The following is a 22,889-nucleotide window of genomic DNA, read 5'->3' on the forward strand; positions in this document are numbered from 1 at the left end:
ATACCTTGTACAAAGGATGGAAGGCTTTCCAATTACGAAACAAAGTTCATAACTGAGTTAAATTGGAACATTAAGGTGGTCATTCACCACCCATTTATAACAATTTTATATTTTATTATTCATTTCTATTAAGAACAGTATACTTTATTTTTTTGGATGGGTGATTGATTGGTTTTTATTTTTGAAGCGAAAAAAAATCAAGTATTGAAACAACAATTTTGTAAATTGTAACAGAGAATTCTATTCATTACTTCGACACTGGAATCAGACAAACATAAAAAATAGAGGACAGATGCATGCAGAAAGATTTGAAATCAAAGCTCCATTGAAGGATCCATTAGAGAAATCCAAAGAGTTGAGGCAATCATACTGGGGTCTCCATATATTCTACAATCAGCCTCCTCAGGTCATTTACAGAACCAAATGTATTTACAGCCCCCATAATTTCTGTTACAACAGCTAAAACATAGATATTCAGCACAAATTATCCAGATACTTGTTGCTCTCTCCTAAAGGCTAAAACACAGTTGCCTTCCAACTAAGAGGTCAGAAATTTCCTCTCCTAACCACAGCTGCTACCACCTTCAGCATGCTAACAGGATGATACCAAGTTTGCAACTCCTCCTCTAGTAGTTACCGGAATCTTATAAGCCAATGTCTCCTTTGAGTAGTCCTTCCCCCAGAAATTGGAAGCGCCAGACTGCTGGTAAAAAACAGAGGTACCAACTTCAGTGAATGATAGCTTTGCATCACATTAATGTAGGAATATCACAAGCCCATAACCATGGAATCCAGCACTATGGTAGGTTCAAGAAACCCAGAAAACAGTCATTTAGGTGGGAAGTGGAGATGAAAGATAATACCTGTATACAGATATCTATCACTAGTGCAAAGTAACAGATTATTATGTAAATCACTGAGGAGTGAAATATTTTGTTACATTTTAAGCAGCATTTGAAGACAAACCAGAGCACTAAGATCATTAACACACAGTAGATTCCTTTCAAATACAATCCAGAATAGAGTTTCTCTAGGACTTCAAAATATCAAACCAGGTAATTTATCAGTTTCCACTTCCCTAGAACGAAACAAAAATCAATATGCACAAGTCCCAGAATTGCAATCCACAAAAGATGTAAAAGGCCAAGGCTACTTAGAAATATTCAAGTTGGAGTACATTGAAAACAACCTAGTAAGAATGGAAACTCAGATGACCAAGTTCAGAATAAACCAGTTGTCCTAAAAGAAATTCACCTCTTTTGTTATTGCACTAATATCAAGCAAATCGGCCTGTTCTATTATTGCAGGTTCCTGATTATCGAATAAATGTAGCTCAAAGGATCTAATAAGTTACTCTAGGTAAAAAGTACCTACAAACATATGAACATTCCATCTATATGGTAAATAACACTAGATGTTCCATGTGCTCCTGTTGAAATCTAAATGAATGAGGATCCACATTATACAGTACCGAGGACTAAGAATAATAAAAATTAAATGCATGACTTTAAAGGAAGGCAAAATAAGAATAATGCATACAGTAAACGCCATTAGACACCACTTGTGCTTCCCAGACAACTTGCTTCATGCATTTTCTGATCATTCTTGAAGATTCAACAAATCAGCTACCACAGAGGGAAATAAGACATCATTTGGTTATTATTTATACTTTTCAAAAGCAAGAAAAATAACATAAATACTTCTTTATGCTTTCCCTATCCACAGTTCATTTTCCCAGACCATCCTCTTAGAACCACTCTGGACAAGTTAAATAGGTAGGGGCAGTTTTGGGAAAAATAATTGCAACACAACTTGGGTTCCAATAAGGCAAGGTATCGAATCCCAGCCCCATTGCCAGTATACTAGGTTTTACTTTACACCTTTTTTTTTCATCAATAATTAGATTAACGCAATTTATATAACCACTAAGAACTCCCAAATCTCACCACCTAGACCTAATATTTTCTTCTTCCCACTGTCGCTGGCCCCATGCTACTGTCTTTCTCCTTGCTCACCATTCACCAGGTTCCACTTGCAATCATCATTTCTCCCTCTCCTTGCCATCAGTTCTTCATTTCCCCAATTCTGAGCTAATTTTCCCTCTCTATCTCTAATCAAAGATGGAAAACAGTTGTCAATAATAGATATCCTAACCTCTACAGAAGTCAAAACCCTCTGTCATCATAGCCTTCTCTTGCCTGCTTGGCTCTTCATCTCTCTGGAAGGTTCTTTTACCAATTCCCCCTTTTTCTGTTTGGTTCCTAGATAATAAAAATCAAAGATAAATTTTGAATCTCAAATGTTTTGCTTTGTGCTGTTTAGGTCTCCAGCAGATGGAATACATTTCAATTGTTCCTAATATGCCTGTTTGGTTTTTGAGAAAATGTCAGGAAATAAAGGAAAATGAAAATTTGGATCATGTGTTTTTATGTTGTTTTGGATTACCAAAAGTGGAAGACAGAATTAATTTCCTTTCTGTAAAACCTCTGTTTGGTGGCTGAGAAAATCAGCAAAAAGGGGGAAAAAAAAAAAAAAAGGAGAGAGAGAGAGAGAGAGAGATAGAAAGATGTGATGTTTTCTGCCAATTTTCTTTCCCTGCGCTTGATATTACCTGTTTGGTTGCCTGATAGAGCAAACCAGGCCGAGGCAATGCAAGGCCGTTATTGTTTTATTTTTCTTTCACAACAGGTATACATTAGGACCAAACCATATTCACTTACACTCGAGATCAGGAGGGATGCCTCCTCCCATACCGGCTCTGTTGGGACGTGGGAACCCTACTTTTCTGGCAAAGCAAAAGTCAATCGAATGTTGTGCAGTTATGCCTACTCAAAAAGAAAAAGTATGTATTAAACTGGAAAGCATAGGATGACAACGGAATGGATGGAGATGACAAGGGTGGTGGTAGTGATCTGGGTGTACATCAGTAGTTGTCATAATGACAGCGGCAGTGGTGGTTAGGAGCTAGTGTCAATGGTGCATGCCAATATTACACACACGCATACACATATAGCGATGGCAATAATCGGGGGCAGGCTGGTAGCCAATGTTGGTGGAGGTGAAACTGGTGATGAAGTTGGTATTGGTGGTTGCATATGATCGCAGCTGTGTCAGTGATGGTTATAGTATTAGTAAAAGATGCAGCAATTATATATCAATGTGTTTTTGCTTCAACTGCTGACATTGCTTTTGCTCTTTCACTTTCAAAAAAGCACTTGCAATGTTCATGGTCAAAAGCCATCCTTTTTTTGCTTCCAAAAAAAGAAGGTAAAAGTAATGTATGCCGGCAAACAGTTAAAACATAGAGATGTAGGAAAGAACTATATAATTTTTGTCACAACACAGCCAAAATGCAAAAATTAGTCAATAGCAAGAAAACTAAACTAACAAAACAACAAACTTGCTTTCACCTTGTAATAGCCAAGGAAATTGCAATCCAACTCAAAACCTGATTTCTCAAATTCTAGAAACTTATCTTTGTAATCAGTAAGAATGCATTAAAGAAAAACACAAGATACAGACAATGTAACAACCAAGGAGCTTGTAATCCAGCTTAAAAATTAATTTCCCTATGTACTAGGAACTTGTTCTTTGCAATCAGTAAAAATGCGTTAAAGAAAGACATGCACAAGAGAGACAGAGACAGACAGAGATAGGGAGATAGAGAGATTGCAATAAGTGATTTACCTCCTAATAACAAAGGAGATTGCGATCCAGCTAAAAAACAAATTTATCAAGTTCTAGAAATTTATCTTTGAAATCAGTAAGAATACATTAAAGAAAGATCCAGTTGAGAGTACAAACAAGATGCAACAGCACCACCTTTGGGACCCTACTACAGCCCATTCTAGAAATTCACTTTTTATACTGACATGCCTTTTTATGTCTATATTCCAATTATAATTAAATGACAGAAACCAAACAACTTAAAGTCACTGTGCAAATATTGAGTTGTGCAATTCATCCCATCAAGTGATGTTTTCACTTTCAAATCACAATGTGTAACAGTTCGCTAAATCCAATACAGACCCAATGTCATTAAAAGGTCAATCCCAACTATCACCTTTAGGTAAAGGAAATGGCAGTAGGTATATATACTAGACGAGATTAACTCACTTCAACAGGGAAAATTCATCAACACCTAGAAGAAACAAATGACTAGCATAGTGCAAACCTGTGGCTTAAAGCGATATGCACATTGTTACATTAAAGGAAATACTTTAATCTTTGTAAAATGAAAAACCAAAAAGAAATGGGATTGTAATTTCAAAGTTAAGAGGAGAAAAAAAAAATTACAATTGCAATAATAAAAATACCATCGTCACAAGAGGAAAAAAAAAAAAAAAAGGCAAAAGCATGAATAGTAGCATGAAACTAACCTTTTCAATTTCTAGGGAAAATTGAGACAGCTGTTATCATATCTTTGTTCACATAAACTTTGGCTTAAGAATTTGAAAAGAGCACATTAAGCTTTCATCAACACTCATCATTGCACCAGCATTATCAAATTCACCACAATAGTTGGGAGCAGAAAATATTGTAACAAGCTGTCTGTCTGCAAAGAATTCATATCCATCTTCCACAACCTGGAAAAAGAAGCTATCTGTGAGCTGCATGAGTTATAAAAAATGGAACAATAAGGGAATGGCAATAACCTGGTGGGCACGACAAATAAGGTCCATATCATGCTTGCTTAAGAATTCTGAAACTTTATCTGGACCGAAAGTGAAAGAGACTCCCCTGTCATTCATTCCCCAACCCTTGATATCTCTACCAGGATCCGACCAAAGTAAATCACAAAGCAAACCAGAGTCTGGAACATCAGTTGGACGGGACAATTTTCTAATTTGATCCAAATTTGTTAGCTCAGGGGAAAGACCACCATGCATGCACAATATCTTGTCATCTATCAGAGCAGCCACAGGGAGACAATTAAAACAATCTGTGAACGTCTTCCAAAGTCTAACATTGAACCGACGTTTACATTCATCATAGAATCCATAAATCCTGTTAATAGAAGCACACTCATGATTTCCTCTTAAGAGAAAGAAGTTCTCTGGGTATTTAATTTTATAAGCAAGCAGAAGGCATATTGTTTCCAAACTCTGTTTTCCACGGTCCACATAGTCCCCTAGAAATAAATAATTGGCTTCAGGAGGATATCCCCCATAGTCAAAGAGCCTTAAAAGATCACTGTATTGCCCATGAATATCACCTGGAGATCAACAAAAATCAAAGGAGAACAACAAATAAATAAATTAACAGACAAACCAATGGTTACAAACTTTAACTTCTGAGGCAATTAACACAACCAATGGAAAAGAACAACCTACTGTATGTTAATCTGTATGGAAAGAACACCTTCTTTTCGATTTACACATAACCAACTGATGAATTTTGATTTCATAAAGGGTCCCATAATGGGGACAATTAAAGAAGGGGATGACCACAGAGTGTCCAGTTTGAGCAATTCACTGACCATGGGACACTAGAAGCAGGCAGTCTCACTTACAAGCATAGAGATCCCCTGCTATCAATTCCCTGTATCAAAATGTCCAATCAAGGAAAACCAGAGTCCACATTTGGGGAAATCTCCAATTGGGGTTTGAATAATGGCCTCCATATGACCCTATCTACCAAACCTACACCCTTACTCTCAGCCTCATAGAACAGGAGCTGGGTTGGAAACTACTCATCCTTCAGGTTCTTCATATGGTTAATCTTGCATGGTCATTTACAAACAATATTTACCAGACAACAAAAGGCCACGAAGAGCACATCTACATTGTTAGCTTGGTATGCATTGTGAGCCCACATCGTAACAACTTAAGTTTTTAGGAAAGTTGATAGTTTGACAGGTATCAAAGTCAAGATTAACTAAAAGTCCCGAGTTCTAGTCTCTCTGATCTCTATGTGAAATAGAGCCACATGAGAGCGAGGAACTTAGTCTAAAATCCATTGCAAACATATATCCTAACAGCTTAAGCTTTAAAAGAAGTTAGTGGCTCAACATACCCCATACACAAGACCAGTATAAAACTCGCTTGATACTTTTTTCACAACTGTTCAAAAATCCACTCTTGATGCACCTTGGATCCTGTTCAACTGCTCAAGCCCTATTGTTTATCTCAATTCTAAATATCCTACAAACTACCTAGAATTGAAGACTCAGAACATGGTTTTATTAACCTGGACTATGGACCTTTTATGATAACAGAAGATCCATTTACTATAGCCATGTGGCATCTTATGTTACCAAATTATTTATTTATGAATAAGTGGATCAGCCCCTATATTTTGAATCCTTGAATAAATCCAAAGGAGCCATATCCAACTCACACTTTCAAAACCTAAGACAGATGCCTTGAGCAAGTCCAAAATCTGAAGGGGTGATAGTTTGCTCCTACCCCTAGTTTAAATTCAAAGGCAACCACTAAGTTCCTTTTCCATGGTTTACACCTGTAATCTTCCCATGAGCCAACCAAAGACCATTGCTCAGTGTGTTAAAACTTAACCAAATTGTATTTTACCTGGTGAAAACATCATAACTCAACTTCACCTGTATTACCCAGTTCCACGTGTGAGATTTCCTCTAACAACAGAGACCACCTGCTTTTAATTCCCTATCACAATGTCCAATCAAACAAAACCAAAGCCCATAGTTGGAAACAATCTCCAACGGTGTTTGACTAACTAGCCTCAGTATTCCACACATAACCACCAATTCAGTCCCACAAGAACCCAAAAGTCAGATACAAAAATTACCCATCCTTCCAAGAACCCAGTCCTTCATATGGTTCTCTATATGGTTAGTCTTGCTCAGTCATTTATAAAAAATATTTACAAAGAAAAGAAATCTCACATGGATCAAACCCACCCCAAATGAAAAACGGCATAAAGCATGCTTCAAAAGCCACTCTTAGTACACCTAGAAGCCGTTCTTCTTCAACTGCTCAAACCCAACTATTTGTCCTGATTTTACAATAGCATATAAAAATATTTTTGTCATCCTGTACTTTAGACCTATTTCACAAGAATGGGCTGAAGAGCAGATCCATTTACTATTGATGCGCGACATTTTAGATTAGCTCATAATATTCTTTCTGGGTAAGCAAATGCACTTGCATCACTCCCCCGATTTTGAACCCTAAAATGACCAACATTTTCAAAACCTGAGAAAGATCACCAGGGGGGAAAAGAAATATTCTGCATTTCCCTGAGAGAGTCCAAAATTAATGTCTGACAGTTTGCCCCTATGCTCTAGTTCAATTTCAAAGGCAACCAAATTCACTTTCCATGATTTATACCCACTTCTTCCCAACTTCAAAGACCATCATTCAGTGTGCGATGACTGGCCTGACAAGTGGATAAAGCAATACAAGCAATAGGTCCAGGGAAGCATGAGAACAGAATGGAGCCTGTGACCCTCATTCAAGCTTTTTGAGATGATCCTGAGCAATCAGGTTGATTTGTTTGTACAAAGATCAGTGCCACCATGATACAAGCAATGGTTCAACTCTTGAATTCCAACATGCAAATGCCAAGTAACTGAACCTCCCAGTTGGCACTATTTTTCAATATTTGTCACCCTCTATGATGCTCACAAACTTGTTACCTCAGTTAAGTGTTACCTGATGTGATTCTAACAGTATTACCCTGAAAACAACACCTCACTCCAGAACAAAGTCATAGATTTAAGAAGGAACCTGATGCACATAAAGATACAGGCACTGTGATGTGCCCACATCGTATTAATTAGTTCCCAGGACACAAGAGTTTCAGTCAACCATCCACCAGCACCAAATCGACATAATTAGAGGAATCAAGAATTCTCTCAGGGGAAAACAGCCCAAATCAACTTTGCCTCTAATACCCAGTGTCAAGGGCAAGATCTCCTTAAAGTTGCAATTGACTCTATTTCAGTTTCCTCCACAGGATATAACATGAAGATAATATGAGAGGAGGGGAAACCAACAGCTACAATTTACAACTATAAAAACTTTCAATGACAAGAAAAGATAATGTATGCAAAACGCCAATTCTTTACTCTATGAAAAGCAACAAAAGTACTTCCAAAACGCCAATGAAACAGTGGCTGAAAGCCTGAAACACAACATCTTATTTAAACATAAACCCACATTTCATCTGATAATACCTAAAAGCTAGCATTCATCACCCACGTTATAGAGAAATATGTCACACCCATTTACCAACACTCCCTAATCAATCACAATTCACAATACCAAGATCTTAAAAACCCCCAAAAACTCCAAAAATCACAAAAACAAAACCAAATCAACCCCACATTCAACCCAAAAGAAAAAGTTAAAAGGAAACGCACCGCAGATCTTAATTGGTGCCTCCAGCTCAAGAAGATTAGGCTGCTGAAGAAAGATCTCTCTGGAAACAGTACAGAGCTGGCGGATCTCCGACTCCATCAGCGGAACCTGCTTCCCCGACTTCCCCTGCCGAAACTCCATAAGCCTGTCAATTATATCATCCAAAACACCACTCTCCATTTGCGCCATAGATCTCCTCCCCCTCTTCCTTAACCCCAAAACCCACAAACCCCCAGAACCCAAAACCCAAAACCCCTAGAGCTTCAGAGAAAGGAGGGGACCTTTCTTCCCCGAGATCAACCAAACTTTATTTGAATTGCCAAAGACCACAAAAGACAGAGAGAGAGAAACGGTGATATGAATGGAGAGGTGTGCTGCAACTTTAATATTAACTTATTGTTTTAAAAATGATAATAAATGTGGCTGAGATAACTAAAATAATGCAAATTCGGCGTAGATATTGGGTGGTGTGGAGGTAGCGGACTGCAACTCCGATGCGGCGGAGACGCTCTCTTGATAAATCCGCTCCTCCTGCTTTCCAATACCTCTACTGTATGCCCTTCAACTTTCAATCTATTTCCCAAAAGCCACTCTCTAACATTTTCAAATTTTATGTTATAAGGAATATTTTATTATACAAGGAATAATATATTTTTTTTTATATTGCATAAATTGGATTTTTATAGATGGAAACTAAGAATATGAAAACTTATAATAATATATAGAAATTTTATAGATTATTATTATTTATTAAAAACAATGATAAAAAAAATGGCATATTTATAAATTTCATATCTACGACTAAATTTAAACCATTAAATAAAAATATAGATATCGAAACAACTCAATACATAACCCGATAATAAATATGATAATTATTTTTATTTTTTCGATACTTATCAAATTTGAATATCGTTAAAAGCATAGGATGAAATCTCGATTATTGAATTAAGATGTAATAATAGTGTATAAATAAATAAAACGAAAGTATAAATATATCGAGAATGATGAAAAAAATAAGTTTAAAATTATGAAATTAAAAGTACTATAAAAGCTTCTAGAAATTTATCTAAAAGAAAAAAAGATGAGTGGAGAAGGGGAAGGACAGCACTAACATTATTGAGTCTTGTTCTACTTCCATTAGTTGCCCACTTGACAAACATCTCAGCCTGGCTAGCCTAGTGCAGAGTGTGACTGAAACCCAACAACAGCACCAACATCAACAAGAAGCTCACATGACATGAGGAAGAGCTGCATGTGATCACGTATCCAAAAAAAAAAAACAATTTTTAAAATATTTTTACAAATAAACTTTATTTTTTAAAAACTTAAATATAAATAATTTTCTCCTTCCATCCTCTAAAAAAAAAAAAAGGTATTTACATAACAAAAATCTTCATTTGTCTTAGTATAGAATAAGATTGAAACCCTATAAAAACAATAATAATAAGTCGATCAAAACATTGAATAAGAGAAAATACAAACACCATTTTCTAAAATATTTTATCTTAAAAAATTTATGATACATATTTTTTAAATTAAAAATATTTTATCTATAACAGTTTTCCAAATATTTCGTGCTTTTAATATTTCATTATTCTCTTATAAATGCCCACACAAACCCTTCAACTACAAAATACTAATGATGTGTTTGATAATGTTTTAGGATGTTTTATAACACAAAAGTTTATTTAAAAATTTAAAATATTTAAAATATGTATTTAATATTTTTAAATATATTTTAAAAATAGTTTTTATATATATTATTTTATTTTTAATTATTCCAAGTGTTTGTATAATTGTTTTTTACAATAATTTTAAAAAATAAGTGAAAACAACTAAAATATGTTATTTAAAACCTGTTGGGTAATTGTTTTTGAAAATAATTCTAAACAATACTTTTTGAAAATAATTTTTTAAAATTCTTATCTGATTTTTATAGAACAAAAGTTTGTTTGAAATATAAAATATTTTTAACCTATTTTTAATATTTTAAATATGTTTTAAAAATATTTTTCATATTTATTATTTTTTTAATCATTTTAAAATTTTGTATAATTCTTTCTTAAAAGTTGTAAGAAAAAAATAGAAAAAAATAAATAATATTTTCTAAAACCATCATATTTTTTATCCTTAAATAAAAAAAAAACATTTTTGTTGTCAAAAACATTTTTTTGCATTTTTGTTAAAAATAATAAAAAAATATTTTAAAAACAATTTCCAAACATACCCAAATTATTTTTTGTTCTTAAATAATATAAAACAATTTTTAATTGTCAAGTATATTTTTCTAATTTTTTTTTTCTAAACATAAAAAATTATTCTTAAAAACAGTTAAGTAATCACACATCTTGTAAATCTTTTTATAAGTTTTTTTTTTTTTAATTATTTCCCCATTTGCCTTATGGCCCCTCACTAAATTTTTGAGCAAAATATTATAATTTATAAGCCAATTGAGTTTATGCTTCCAAGGTTTTTTCGAGGAGAATATCATATGGATAAGGGACATGGATAAATGGTGGACAGTGACACCGTGCGGTTGCCTCAATGGTCGAGGTTTATTCGAGATATTCTCATAAAAGTATTTTTAATCTACAACATTTCTATAATATTTTTGTGAAAAACATTTTTTCACTTTGGGATATTAAAAAAGTATTTAAATATATTTCTTATAATAAAATATAATATAAAACAAAATATATAATTTTTTGAAAAAAAAAATATTTATCAAATTCGAATCCAACAAATTCTCTAAATTTTGAATAAAAAATATTTATAGACGGATTCAAATTATTATATAATCTTTTGAGAAATATTCCAATTAAATAGTGACAACTTGTCAAATTCAACCTTCTTTTAAAATTCTAAAAATGTTTGATTCTCACATAGTAATAAATTCTTTAAATTTGTAAAATGTATGAAATGATATGTCACAAAAAATATCTCAAATTAATAATTATATGAATTATTTTTCACTGAAAAAAATCATTTAATATTTCCAATCAATTTATAATGAAGAATTACTGGATAGGATGGACCGAATGAAATAATTACTAGGAAAATTCACTCATCTCAATAATTTTTAGAGGATAATTTTATCCTTCAATATGTTTTCTATATTATTTATAAATAAATTTGAGACTTGTCAATGATGTAAGACCGTACATGATGGTAAGCATAGGTAATCAATAGTATATTTCTCAACCCAAAAAAAATTGTTGTTCACTTTTTGAACAATTAAGTGATTGTTTAAAAATTTGTTATATTTTCTCTTCTTTTTCAAAAAAAATTAAGATTTTTTAAATAACCTTGTAAAAAAAAATAATTTTTAATATCTCATAAATAAAAACCATATCATAAGGTTATTATATCATTATATATATATATATATATATATATGGAATATACAATTAAAATTTTTGTTACCATAATAGAATAAATAATTATTTTTTACGAGCACTCATCAATTGAATAATATATAAATATTCAATTGACTAACATACAACTATTAAATGTCATAATTCACAATTATTCATTTGGTAATATAACACATGAAAAAATTAAACAAAAATAAATTAAATTATGATGTAATTATTGTAATGATAGTATATTTGTGTTGCAAGTATAATGTATTTATGTTGTATATACATTTCATTACAAAAGTAATAATTTTAAAAATGCTTATTCATACCTTATTAGTATTAACACATCATATCAATATATTAACAACATTCATCCAATGCACTAAAATTATTTAATAATTTTTGTATATATATATATATATAAAACTACCAGTCTCGTAAATTCAAATTAGTATTTCATTTGGTTTTATGAATTATTTATAATATCCGTATGTTGTGAAATGTGGTATGATTATACAAAATTATCATTTTTATAAAAAAATTTCAAAATTTTTCTAATTAGATTTTATTGTAATGTAAGTGTATTTATATTGTAATTATAACATATTTTTGTTTTATCTGTATTTTATAATAAAAGTAATAATCTTGAAGATCAATTTTTATACCTCATTAATATTTAACATATCAAATGTATTAAAATCATCCACTCTATGCATTGAGAAAAAAAATTATATATGAAAATTAAGAAAAAAAAACTATACAAAAGAAAAAAAAATCATATAATATTTTTAAAAATATTTTATTATAAAAAATAAAAAATTATTAAACATTCTCCATCATTTTCTTATTTTTTTTAGATAATCTGAATGAAAAATTAAACATTTTATCTTTCTTGAATTTAATACAAAAACATAATTTATCAATTTATATATATATGAAAAAAAAATCATAATTTTTATTATATAATTATAAAACTTATTTTTTTTCTTAATAAAATTAAAAATTAGAATAAAAAAAATGCAAAAAAAAAAAAACAACAAATGATATTTTGAAAATATTTTTTAGAAGTATTTTTGTTTTAAATAACAAATGATACTATCATTACATATAATAATTATAATGATTAAACCTAAAATTTTGATTTAAAATTTGAATGTTAATAATTATAATAAATGTGAGATTGATGCACCATATCTTGACAAACCGTAAATGTTTTGACTAATCAAGTGGTGCTTTAAATGCTTTAAATTTGAATATTTTGACTAATCAAGTGGCGCTTTACATGCTTTAAATTTGAATGTTTTGACTAATCAAGTGACGCTTTAAATGCTTTAAATTTTAAAAATTTTAATTAAAGGACAATTTTAATATTTAAGTCTATTATTGTCCGCCCAAATATCATCGGAAGACCACCTTTCCAGTAATTATTCTCCCCGTTTATATCGTAAATAAATTTCTATGATTTAATTTAGATAAGACTATAAGAGAAAGTTAAATAATTTTTCTTTTTATTTTCTGTCTCTGTTTATGGAATATTTTTCTCCCCATAGGGAACGTATTTTTCCGTTGAAGGCAAGGCAACAATGGGGTGCCCAGATCCTATGATCCTCGATAATATGGAAAGCTTGCCGGAGCCGCTCTTCGTTTGATTTCTCTATTTGTTTCTGCGCCCATAAGAAACCCTGATACCTCATCATCGTATAGCATTTTTTTTTTTGGTTCCATCTGATTCTGAGGTGAATTCCCTGTCATTTTTTCATTTATGATTCTGGGTATTTCAAATATGTTGTGTTTGTTTATTTGGCCTGTTTGATCTGGATTTGGGTTTTGTTTTGGAATATGGGTGTTGGGAATTTTGTGAAATGTTTGTTTGCTGTGGTTGTTTCATGGATTGGTGAACTTATGCTTTCTTTTCCTGGGTAGAAATGAATTTACGTTCCTGCATTTGAGGGCATGTGTGTTAAATGCTTAATTTATGATCAGGGTTTTTGCCTTTCAGAATTGAAGTAAAAGAAGGAAAAAAAGAAAAAAGAAAAAAAAAAAGAAGAAGGCATGATGATCATAGCAGTCTGCATACTTTGTCAAGTGGGTCACTTTCAATTTAAGCCTTTGTTTTTCAATTTAGAAGTAGGGCTTCATGAGCTTGTACGTATAAGTTGATCATTTTTTTTGCCTTGAATCATCTGTAAGAAGAGAGAGGAGAGGTTTCTGCTTATAGAATATGGATGGCTGGGATGAGTCAAAGATAAATTTTGTTTATTTTATAGTAGAAAGTCTTTACAGATTCAAGAGAGTGCACATCATAGAATGGGCACTAGCCAAAATGGGGATGTTGAGATGTATGAATGGCAATAAGGAAAAGGAAGTAGAAAATAAATTGTGAGTCTTGTGACTTGTGAGAAGCAGTAGTGAAATTGTTATCTAGTCACGAAACGAGAGAACCATAGAATGAGCTAGCAAGAATCAAAATGTTTTAGATGTATGAAAAGGGGTAGGGAAAAAGAAACTGAAAAGGCTAAGAGGCAGTGAAATTGATAACAACATGAGCGAAGGTTGTTTGAGGTAGTTTGATCATGTAGAAAGAAAACCGGAAACTGCTGGGTGATGGGAAGTAGTGGGTTGATTCATGTTGAAGGCATGATAAGGATAAGGCGCATGCCAAGAAGAATCAAGGTTGGAACAAAACGAAAAGAGCTTGATGACATGACTTGACTATGGAGTCAGTGGTCAAAAGGGATTTGTTTCACTGATCCCAAGTAGTTATGGAACGTAAGGCTCAAGGAGATCAATTGGGTTGAGCTGGGTGGTCTGATCCCACAGAAATCATAAGCAATGGGTTTTCAATGCTGGATCTGCCTGTTGTTATGTATAATCAGTGCAATCAACTTGTCATAAAATTCTCAACGGATTATGACTGCTGTTAATTAAACAGAAATATTGGAAATGTGAGTGTCTCAATCTTGCTTCACTCAATTCCATTAAAATTGTGTCCTCGATTTTGGTTGAAGTTCTCCTTTGACCATCTTTTTCCTATTTAACATCTATGGAAGTTAAGGGAAAGTCCTTCCTCTCAATGCGGCTGATTGTATACTATCTCAAAATGCACAATACCTAAAAACTTCCCCTCTCTTTTCTATTGAAATAAAAAGGCTAAACGAGTCACAAAAACTAAATTTCAGGACAAATTGGAACCATTAACTATTACTATTGACTATGAATTCATGAACGACTCTTGGATTTGAAACTCAAATTGCATTTCCCTAATGACATAAGGGAATCCAAATTGATACATAACTAATCAGAGGATGTGCTCTAACATCTAAAAGTCATAGTGAATGGGAAGATATTCGTTTCTCTTTGGTTGTAATTTTCTTTGCATGTTGCTTAAATTTCAACGTGTAATGTCCTTGGCTCTGAAAGACTCATCCTTTTTTGTTTGGAGTCAATCTTGCAGTCATTCTTTTGGATCTCCTTGTTGAGTTATGCTGAATTTCTTCCGCTAAAATTTGAGCTTTTTCCATCAATGAAGCAGATGGAGGATAATGAAGTCTCCATCAGAACAGAGCATCAGCAAGAAATTGAGATGTCAAAAGCCTCTAAAGAAAATGTTCTTACTATGCCATCACAGTTATCTTGCTGTCACATCTGTGCCTTCTCTCAGCATGAGATTAGCAGGTCAGAGTCAGAACAAAGATCCAAGTCAAGTAGGAAACTGTGTGGGCTCATAATATTTTATCTAATTTTCATGGCAGTGGAGATTGTTGGGGGTATAAAATCGAACAGCCTTGCAGTTCTCACAGATGCAGCCCATTTGCTCAGTGATGTTTTTGGGTTCTCCATTTCTCTTTTTGCGGTTTGGGCTTCAGGTTGGCGAGCAACATCACAGCAATCTTTTGGGTTCAATCGTGTTGAAGTTTTGGGAGCCCTTTTTTCTGTGCAGCTCATATGGCTGATCGCCGGGATCTTAATCTATGAAGCAGTGAACAGAATCCTGCACCAGCATGCAAAGGTGAATGGGAAGCTCATGTTTGCAATTGCAGCATTCGGTTTTATAAGCAACTTGATCATGGTGACATGGCTTGGTCATGATCACACTCATCATGATTGTGGGCACAAAGATCATGATCATGACCATCATGACTATCATGACCATCATCATCATCATCATCATGAAAGTGACAAACCGTGCTCAATGGATGAGGAAGAGAGTACTAAACTGGTGTCGAGTTCCCCAGAAAAAACCAAAATATTAAACATAAATCTCCAAGGGGCTTACTTACATGTCATGGCTGATCTGATTCAATCTGTTGGGGTAATGGTCGCTGGTGGCATAATATGGGCAAAGCCAGAATGGTTGATGGTTGATCTGGTCTGCACTCTCTGCTTCTCTGTTCTCGTTCTAACAACCACCCTAACCATGCTTAGAAATATATTCAGTATACTAATGGAAAGGGCCCCGATTGAAATCGACATCGCTGGGCTTGAAAATGGTCTCAAGAGCATCAAGGGAGTTCAGGATGTTCATGACCTACATGTATGGGCAATAACGGTTGGGAAAGTTGTAATGTCTTGCCATGTAATAGCTGAACCAGGAGCCACCTCCAGCGAAATACTTGGTGATATTAGAGACTATTGTGAAAAAACATACAGAATTCTTCATGTAACCGTACAAGTTGAATAGTGGTTTACAGAAATTGTAGTTCATTTCTTGTAATTTCTCGTCTTTTAATCTTCTTTTCTCTTACCATCATGTCCTGATACTTTGCTTACCAGTGCTGCTTCGCATCTGTATCACTCAAACATATCCTGAATCTCCTATCTGCCAAAGACTGCAGACCATTCAAGTTACTGATTTGTTTATTCTTCTCCATGCTTCCATTTCTTGCAGTCATTTGTCTGTCTCCACAGCTGAGCCAATTGAGGTTGAGGCTGGTTCGGTTCAAGTTTCTTTGTGGCAAGTGGATGGAGAAGTTAGGTATTGAGAAATAAACCATAAAATAAATTCGGGTACCCTCAAAACTTATTAAATTCATTAACATATGCAGTATAAAGGACAACAACCAATCTTATCATAAAGAAAGAACAACTAACACCAACAACCTCTACCACAGGCGCAAACACCACCTTCCATTTATGTTTTGAATCGAAGTGAGGCTTATGTGCAACGTCTTCTATTTGGAAATGGTCCATCAATTAAATAGTACAGATCAATCTACAGGTTGGAAAGCTCCTTCACCATTATATCTTTTTGGTTTTACATCAGTGAGTGCAAGACGTGTAGAGAGGAAACGTGCCATGGAAGGGTATGTGAAAAAGGTAACGAGCTTTTATTACAAGTAAAGAAAAAAGACAACCCAACTAACAAAAACTAAAAAGGAAACACTAAACTTGCGATGCCTCCTCTGCCCACTGCCAAACTATTCCCCCCCAGTTCAGTTTCCCACGTGACTTCTTCGGTATCAGTCAGTTCCACTATTAAGGCAACATAATAAGAAATGGTGCGTAGAAGAAAGTGATCCTCCTAAGCTACTAACAACACTCTAGTTTTTAAGTTTCACAAGCCTCCTTATCAGAACTCAATGGAGAAAATATTCTACAAGATTCTCACCCAAAAAAAATGTCTCATTGCTCGCAGATTGTTTTCTCTCCCTCGAATGTCACCCTAAGTGGAACAGCAAGTTTTCTTGTTCTGATTCCCTGATGCATCATTGACATTAATAGTGGTTCCTTGGCCCGGGAGTGCAGTGGAGGCTGCCGCTTCCTGGGCTGCCAGTGCCTTCTTGCTTATGATATGGTAAATTTCTGTCAAAATGGTTTGGAAAGCTTTCTCGATGTTGGTTGCTTCCAATGCTGATGTCTCAAGAAATGAGAGTTCTTCCCTCTCAGCCAAGCCCTGACCATCCTCTTCTGAGACTGCTCTAAGATGTTTTAGGTCACATTTGTTTCCAGCCATCATGATGACAATGTTAGAGTCAGCATGATCCCTCAATTCACGGAGCCACCTCTGTACATTGTCAAAGGTTTGCCTTTTAGTTATGTCATAAACAAGAAGTGCACCAACTGCTCCTCTATAGTAAGCACTGGTAATAGCTCGATACCGCTCTTGACCAGCCGTATCCCATATCTGTGCCTTCACTGTCTTTCCATCAATCTGTATTGAAAAAAATTGATGCATTACTGCATTGCAAGCCAATAATTCAGAAATGTGACTCCCTTCACCATATTTAATAATGAAACAAACATCCAGAGTGGGAAGGAGCAACAGCTAATTTTCTTGACATAGACATAAGTGCAAGTCAAGTGAACATCGTAATTACTGTAAACCAAATAGCTAGTGATATGTCTCTAGATGCCATCACATGGAATAAGCAGACAGTAAGCGCTAGGGGCACCAGTTGAGGAAATTACATTAATATCGACAAATGAAAAACATCACCCTAAATTTCTCACACAAATGAAGCAAACCATGCATGACCAACCACATATTATGGCTTAACAAAAACTACTAAAAGGTTAACTGCAATAATCTATATCGTGCAGGAAACAAAAAAATGCTAACTGTTACACCAGTCAACCTTACATCTGAATCAACAATCAGAGAATACTGATCAATCATCAAAGGACATTCCAACTGAAAAAAATGACAATGAGCCATCTCATAAGTTATTAAATAAATTCTATTTAAAACTCAAAGCAAAGTTCTCCTTTTCATTTCACCCAGGCTGTTTTTATCCTCCATGAATGCATAAATTATATAATAGCCTCTAAAGTACTCATGCATCCATACATGGTCTGCTTTCTTTATTTCAATAAGAAAATCCAGCATTTCACCAGCCCCACCAACCACCAGAACTAACATATGCATTTAATTACCAAACATCACCTGCCAGTCGACAACATAGTAAAGTTCAGATGGGATACCCAAACCACCCAAAAACAATCTTTTTGAAATTCAAAAAAAGTAACTTACATCTAGGAACATCCAAAAATGCTTCAAACATGGTCACTTAAAAGCTCAAAATTCTTTATGCGGGCTTCTCTAGTGCAGTAATGTTTGGTCCGCCAAACAAACCTACCTTTTGGATGGTAAAAACACTAAGAATACTTGAAATAACTATCAATCATAAACAAGCACTAAATCATGGAGTTCCCAAAAAGTCAAACAATTTCTGATTAAAAATTATTCGTGCAGGAACAGATTAAAAAAAACACAATGATAATCGAGACCACAAAATATAGCTGAATGAACAGAGCATTCTAAAATCACCTGCAAAGTCCGCGTCGCGAACTCAACTCCAATGGTAGACTTAGATTCCAAGCAGAACTCATTCCTCGTAAACCTCGACAAGATATTCGATTTCCCAACACCAGAGTCTCCGATCAAAACGATCTTGAAAAGGTAATCGTACTCGTGATCCACTCTATTGGCCATAACTCCTCCTCTCCGATCTCTCAAACCTACCAGATCCACCCAAATTTCAGATCCAAACATACATCAACCAATCCAAGTGGCCAAGAAAACACACATAAAAATGAAAAGAAAAAAAAAATCTTGATTCAAAATTTCCTTAACAGATTCCTCCATTTTCTAGGAAACCAAACAGAGGAAAACATGCAAAGAAAGCTAGATCTGACAAACTCTGCTACAAAGAGCAACAGAATGAGCAATCAAGTTACCCTAATTGAAGGCGTACAGATCGAGAAGAGAGCGCTGCTGCGAGTCCTCGACGCCTGAACCCAGAGATTTCCCGAAGGTTCTGGAAGAATAGCAGGAAGCCGGAAGAATTGCAGGAACTATGAGCGGAGCGAGAAAGGAGAAGAAGACCACCCCGAAAGAGAGAGAAACGAAAAAACCGAAGAAATGGCTTTTATTCTAGTCTGAAACGGCCTCTCCCGGGGATTTTATCATTTTTTTATTTTTGGAAAATTGACAGCTACCCCCCCACGGTTTCTCCTAATTATGAAATGGCCCTACCATATTGTTCTTTCCAAAATTATCTCTACCTTCCTTTGCGGTCAATAAATTCCGTAATAGAATGGTAAGGTGATAAAAGTCTATTCAAAACAAGGTTTTATGCTTCATCAACATGTTGATAAAGGTTTTGTATATTGGTAAGTTGGATAATAATGAATCATGCCAAATTTTCACATTTGATCCAATCTCACCTCTAATGGGAATAGCTTCTTACACATTAGAAATATTCTTTCCAAGTTAAGCTTGTCTCCCATAATTTCCAACTAAAAAAAAGAGAAGAAAAGTCATGCTTGAAAAGAAAAAGAAAAAAACCTATGTTTTTTCTTCTAATTTTATGCTAAGAGGAGTATAATTTGGTGGTTGTCCTTCTAATTTACTCCAAGCTAATCATATTCGACTCAAATTTAACTTATATACCTTTGCAAACTTGAATCTAATATGATCAATCTGATTTTAACCTCACGTTATAAATATAAAATATGATTGGATTTAGGTTAAATACCTGATATTAAACACCGATTTAGGTTATGTTTACATTCAATATTTATTAAATGGAGTGGGGCTCCAATTGACTACTAACCCAACCCAACCCAACCCACACAACTTGTAGCCTTAGGGAAATGGGATAACAACTTGAGTGGTTGATTAGGTTGGAAATAAAGCTTAGCATAACCCAATTTTACATTGAGTTCGAGATTTTCAACCATTTTCAAACATTGGGCAAGCTACATAGTTTCTCAGGTTGTTTTGATTGAATAGATAAATAATTTTTTATTAAAAATATGTATACTTTGTATTAATTATAATATCAATAATAAACATGAAATTAATTGTATGAAATAATATAGTATTTATGAAAAATAGTTAATTCAACCTAAGGTAATCACTTAAATGGAGGGATGAATTCGATGATAATCAACTTTCAAAGATTTTAAGATTAAAGAATGTTAATGGCAATAACGCTTAATAAAAAGTAATTAAAATAAAACCAAGATAAGAAAAAAAAAAAGGGGAAGAGATTTGCAAACTCAAGTTTATATTGGTTTGGTCCAAACCTTTATTTGCGTCCACTGTTCTTAAGCTCCAATAGAGTGAGAGTTTCACTAATTTCAATGCTTCCTTCCAAGCCTTCAACATATGCAATTAGATTACGATTTAAATCAACACTTTACAAAGAGTAACAAAGCTCACTTAAATGAAACTCTCATATATTTGAAGAAAGCAATGGAAGAACAATTCAATCTTAGAGAACAATAAAAGCCCACAAGAAAAAAAATAATTAACTGGATTTGATCAAAAGTGCACCAAAAAGATTAGCAAGTACAAAAATAAATGCATTCAAGAGCTTTTATTGAGAATTTTAGTAGTTTAGAAATTGAATACTCAAAGGGCTCACATTCATGAATGCATTTTGAAAGCCATATTTATAGATAGGAAAAACTCAAAACCCTTGAAAAACCACAACTTAGGTTTGTCGGTCAATAAATTGATTTGATCAATTAATTAGTTATTAGACATAAAATACAATAACAGATGACCATCGGGGTGTAGGGGCTTAATCAGTCAAGACTTTTGCCTTAATTGATTAAAACACTATTTTGAACAAGAAGGGGTCAATTGGCCCCCCTTGATCAATCGAGCCTAACCAAATTCACCGTACCTCAATCAATTGCATTAGTTTCATAATTTTAAGATTGGATCAAGGTTAAAAAACCTTAAGATAACTTTCACCGTATCTCATAATCCCTCTAAATATGGTTTTGAAAAAAATTTATGTCTTGAGTATAAAAGAAACACTAGATAATCAAAATTTAAGAGAATAAATATGTAAATGATGATTTTTAAAACTTTTAAGTGCATGGATGATTTGATTTAATCATAATGCACTAAAAAAACCAAAATTTACCAAGGTTTTTACATCTTCAACATGATTAATACTTCATTAAACCCGAGATAATTTATTTATTAGTGCTTTATTTTATTTAAATTTCCCAAAAAACTTGAAATAATAAACTTGATAAATTACGAGTACCATTAACCTCGTTGTGTTATAATCAAAACTCGATTAGAGGAAAACTTTAATAAAACATTTATATACATAATATGAAATATGTTATAAAATCAAAATTGAAATAACCATAATATGATAATAGTTTTACATAATAAAAAAAGATAATTTTACTGTCAATTAAAGTTTTCTCTCATCTAAGGCTGACTTAAAATTTCATAAGAGCCAGTATTTTGTTGGAGAAAAACAATATGTTATTTAATTAAAAAATTTAAAATAATGTCAAAGTCTAGAAAATTTTATAAATATTATATACATATGCATTTTAATATGGGGTAAAGTTTGACTAAGGTCAATTTTTTTTTTTTTTGTGTATTTATAATGAATTTAATTATTTTTTTAAAATCGCATCTTATTCTAAAAAAAAATTTTGACATTTACATTTTTTATTTTCTATACCGCTGATTTTGACCGTTTTGAAGGGTAGCAGTAGCACTCAAGAGGATAGCATGGGGACAATTTAGGAAAGTCAGATAACAATTGGATAATTAATGAAAAGTTTTGGGGAAGAAAATTGTAATTGTTGGGGTTGGTTTTAATTTGTTGACTTAAATAAGTAGGGAACGAGAAATGGTTATATACAGTGACAACTGGCAAGTGGACAAAACGATGACGTTTTGAATGGCGCAAATCTATTTGTTAAAAACTCTGCGCTGGCACTCGCCTTCTGGCGCGGCACATTTTCATTCCTCCAGCGCATGTTATTTTCATAATTTTTTATTTTTATTTTTATTTTTGGTTTTTATTGTCTGTGGTGCGCCGCAGGCTCTTCGTATATCCCCCATGTAGGAGCGTCCCATAAGTATAAACCATCAAGATAAAAAAAAAAAATGTAATTAAATCAATTTTAATGGGGATTTTTTTATACTGCTACGTTTTTTCTCAAAATTTATAATAATTGAAAAACTATCTTTTGTGAATATAAATTAGATTTTAGTTTAATTTCGGGATAAAAATGTGACAAAAATTTTCAAGTTTCTCGTCCATTCCGTCATTAATAAGATAAATTTAAAATTTAAATAAATAAATTAAATATAAGTTTAAGAAACTTTTTTAAAACTTGAGAGGGCATCGATGTTACCTTATCCCTTTATCTCACTCCTATGTATAAAATTAATTTAATTTAATTTTTATTTTTTTATTTT

General features: G+C 33.3%; 3 protein-coding genes across 11 annotated transcripts; 1 reads left to right on the forward strand and 2 right to left on the reverse strand.

Annotated features, from left to right (window-relative positions):
* Window positions 1–297: 297 nt before the first annotated feature.
* Window positions 298–9,247, reverse strand: LOC100250219 (serine/threonine-protein phosphatase PP1). 4 transcript variants are annotated; one of them, XR_002030329.2, is made up of 5 exons: window positions 8,342–9,247; window positions 4,656–5,215; window positions 4,380–4,586; window positions 1,540–1,625; window positions 298–700 (listed from the first exon to the last, which is right to left on the reverse strand). XR_002030329.2 is itself a non-coding variant. In XM_010652676.3 (4 exons), exons 1-3 carry the CDS (start codon window positions 8,526–8,528, stop codon window positions 4,428–4,430), a joined length of 906 nt encoding a protein of 301 aa, XP_010650978.1. In that variant the 5' UTR covers window positions 8,529–9,247; the 3' UTR covers window positions 298–700; window positions 4,380–4,427. The 4 variants fall into 4 exon arrangements, 2 of the variants coding, with proteins under 2 accessions (XP_010650978.1, XP_010650977.1); XR_002030328.2 differs by having other exon boundaries at window positions 298–703; XM_010652676.3 differs by lacking the exon at window positions 1,540–1,625.
* A 3,800-nt stretch (window positions 9,248–13,047) lies between these two features.
* Window positions 13,048–16,405, forward strand: LOC100255391 (metal tolerance protein B). 6 transcript variants are annotated; one of them, XM_059737480.1, is made up of 4 exons: window positions 13,048–13,121; window positions 13,252–13,437; window positions 15,231–15,376; window positions 15,454–16,405. In XM_059737480.1, exons 3-4 carry the CDS (start codon window positions 15,244–15,246, stop codon window positions 16,380–16,382), a joined length of 1,062 nt encoding a protein of 353 aa, XP_059593463.1. In that variant the 5' UTR covers window positions 13,048–13,121; window positions 13,252–13,437; window positions 15,231–15,243; the 3' UTR covers window positions 16,383–16,405. The 6 variants fall into 6 exon arrangements, with proteins under 6 accessions (XP_059593463.1, XP_010650974.1, XP_002280383.2 ...); XM_010652672.3 differs by having other exon boundaries at window positions 15,156–16,405; XM_019220744.2 differs by lacking the exon at window positions 13,048–13,121 and having other exon boundaries at window positions 13,137–13,437; window positions 15,156–15,376.
* A 470-nt stretch (window positions 16,406–16,875) lies between these two features.
* Window positions 16,876–19,576, reverse strand: LOC100253476 (ras-related protein Rab2BV-like). The gene is made up of 3 exons (XM_002282100.3): window positions 19,379–19,576; window positions 18,969–19,159; window positions 16,876–17,852 (listed from the first exon to the last, which is right to left on the reverse strand). Exons 2-3 carry the CDS (start codon window positions 19,131–19,133, stop codon window positions 17,364–17,366), a joined length of 654 nt encoding a protein of 217 aa, XP_002282136.1. The 5' UTR covers window positions 19,134–19,159; window positions 19,379–19,576; the 3' UTR covers window positions 16,876–17,363.
* Between the last annotated feature and the right edge of the window lie 3,313 nt (window positions 19,577–22,889).

This window comes from Vitis vinifera, chromosome 6 (assembly GCF_030704535.1).
Source record: "Vitis vinifera cultivar Pinot Noir 40024 chromosome 6, ASM3070453v1".
Lineage (NCBI taxonomy): Eukaryota > Viridiplantae > Streptophyta > Magnoliopsida > Vitales > Vitaceae > Vitis > Vitis vinifera.

Coding starts and splice junctions, on each gene's coding strand:
- LOC100250219 (XM_010652676.3), bottom strand. CDS start 8,528: ATGGCGCAAATGGAGAGTGGTGTTTTGGATGATATAATTGACAGGCTT. Junction 5,216..8,341: donor GGCACCAATTAAGATCTGCG/GTGCGTTTCCTT, acceptor GTTGATCTCCAG/GTGATATTCATGGGCAATAC. Junction 4,587..4,655: donor TTATTTGTCGTGCCCACCAG/GTTATTGCCATT, acceptor TTCTTTTTCCAG/GTTGTGGAAGATGGATATGA.
- LOC100255391 (XM_010652672.3), top strand. CDS start 15,225: ATGAAGCAGATGGAGGATAATGAAGTCTCCATCAGAACAGAGCATCAG.
- LOC100253476 (XM_002282100.3), bottom strand. CDS start 19,133: ATGGCCAATAGAGTGGATCACGAGTACGATTACCTTTTCAAGATCGTT. Junction 17,853..18,968: donor TCGCGACGCGGACTTTGCAG/GTGATTTTAGAA, acceptor TTTTCAATACAG/ATTGATGGAAAGACAGTGAA.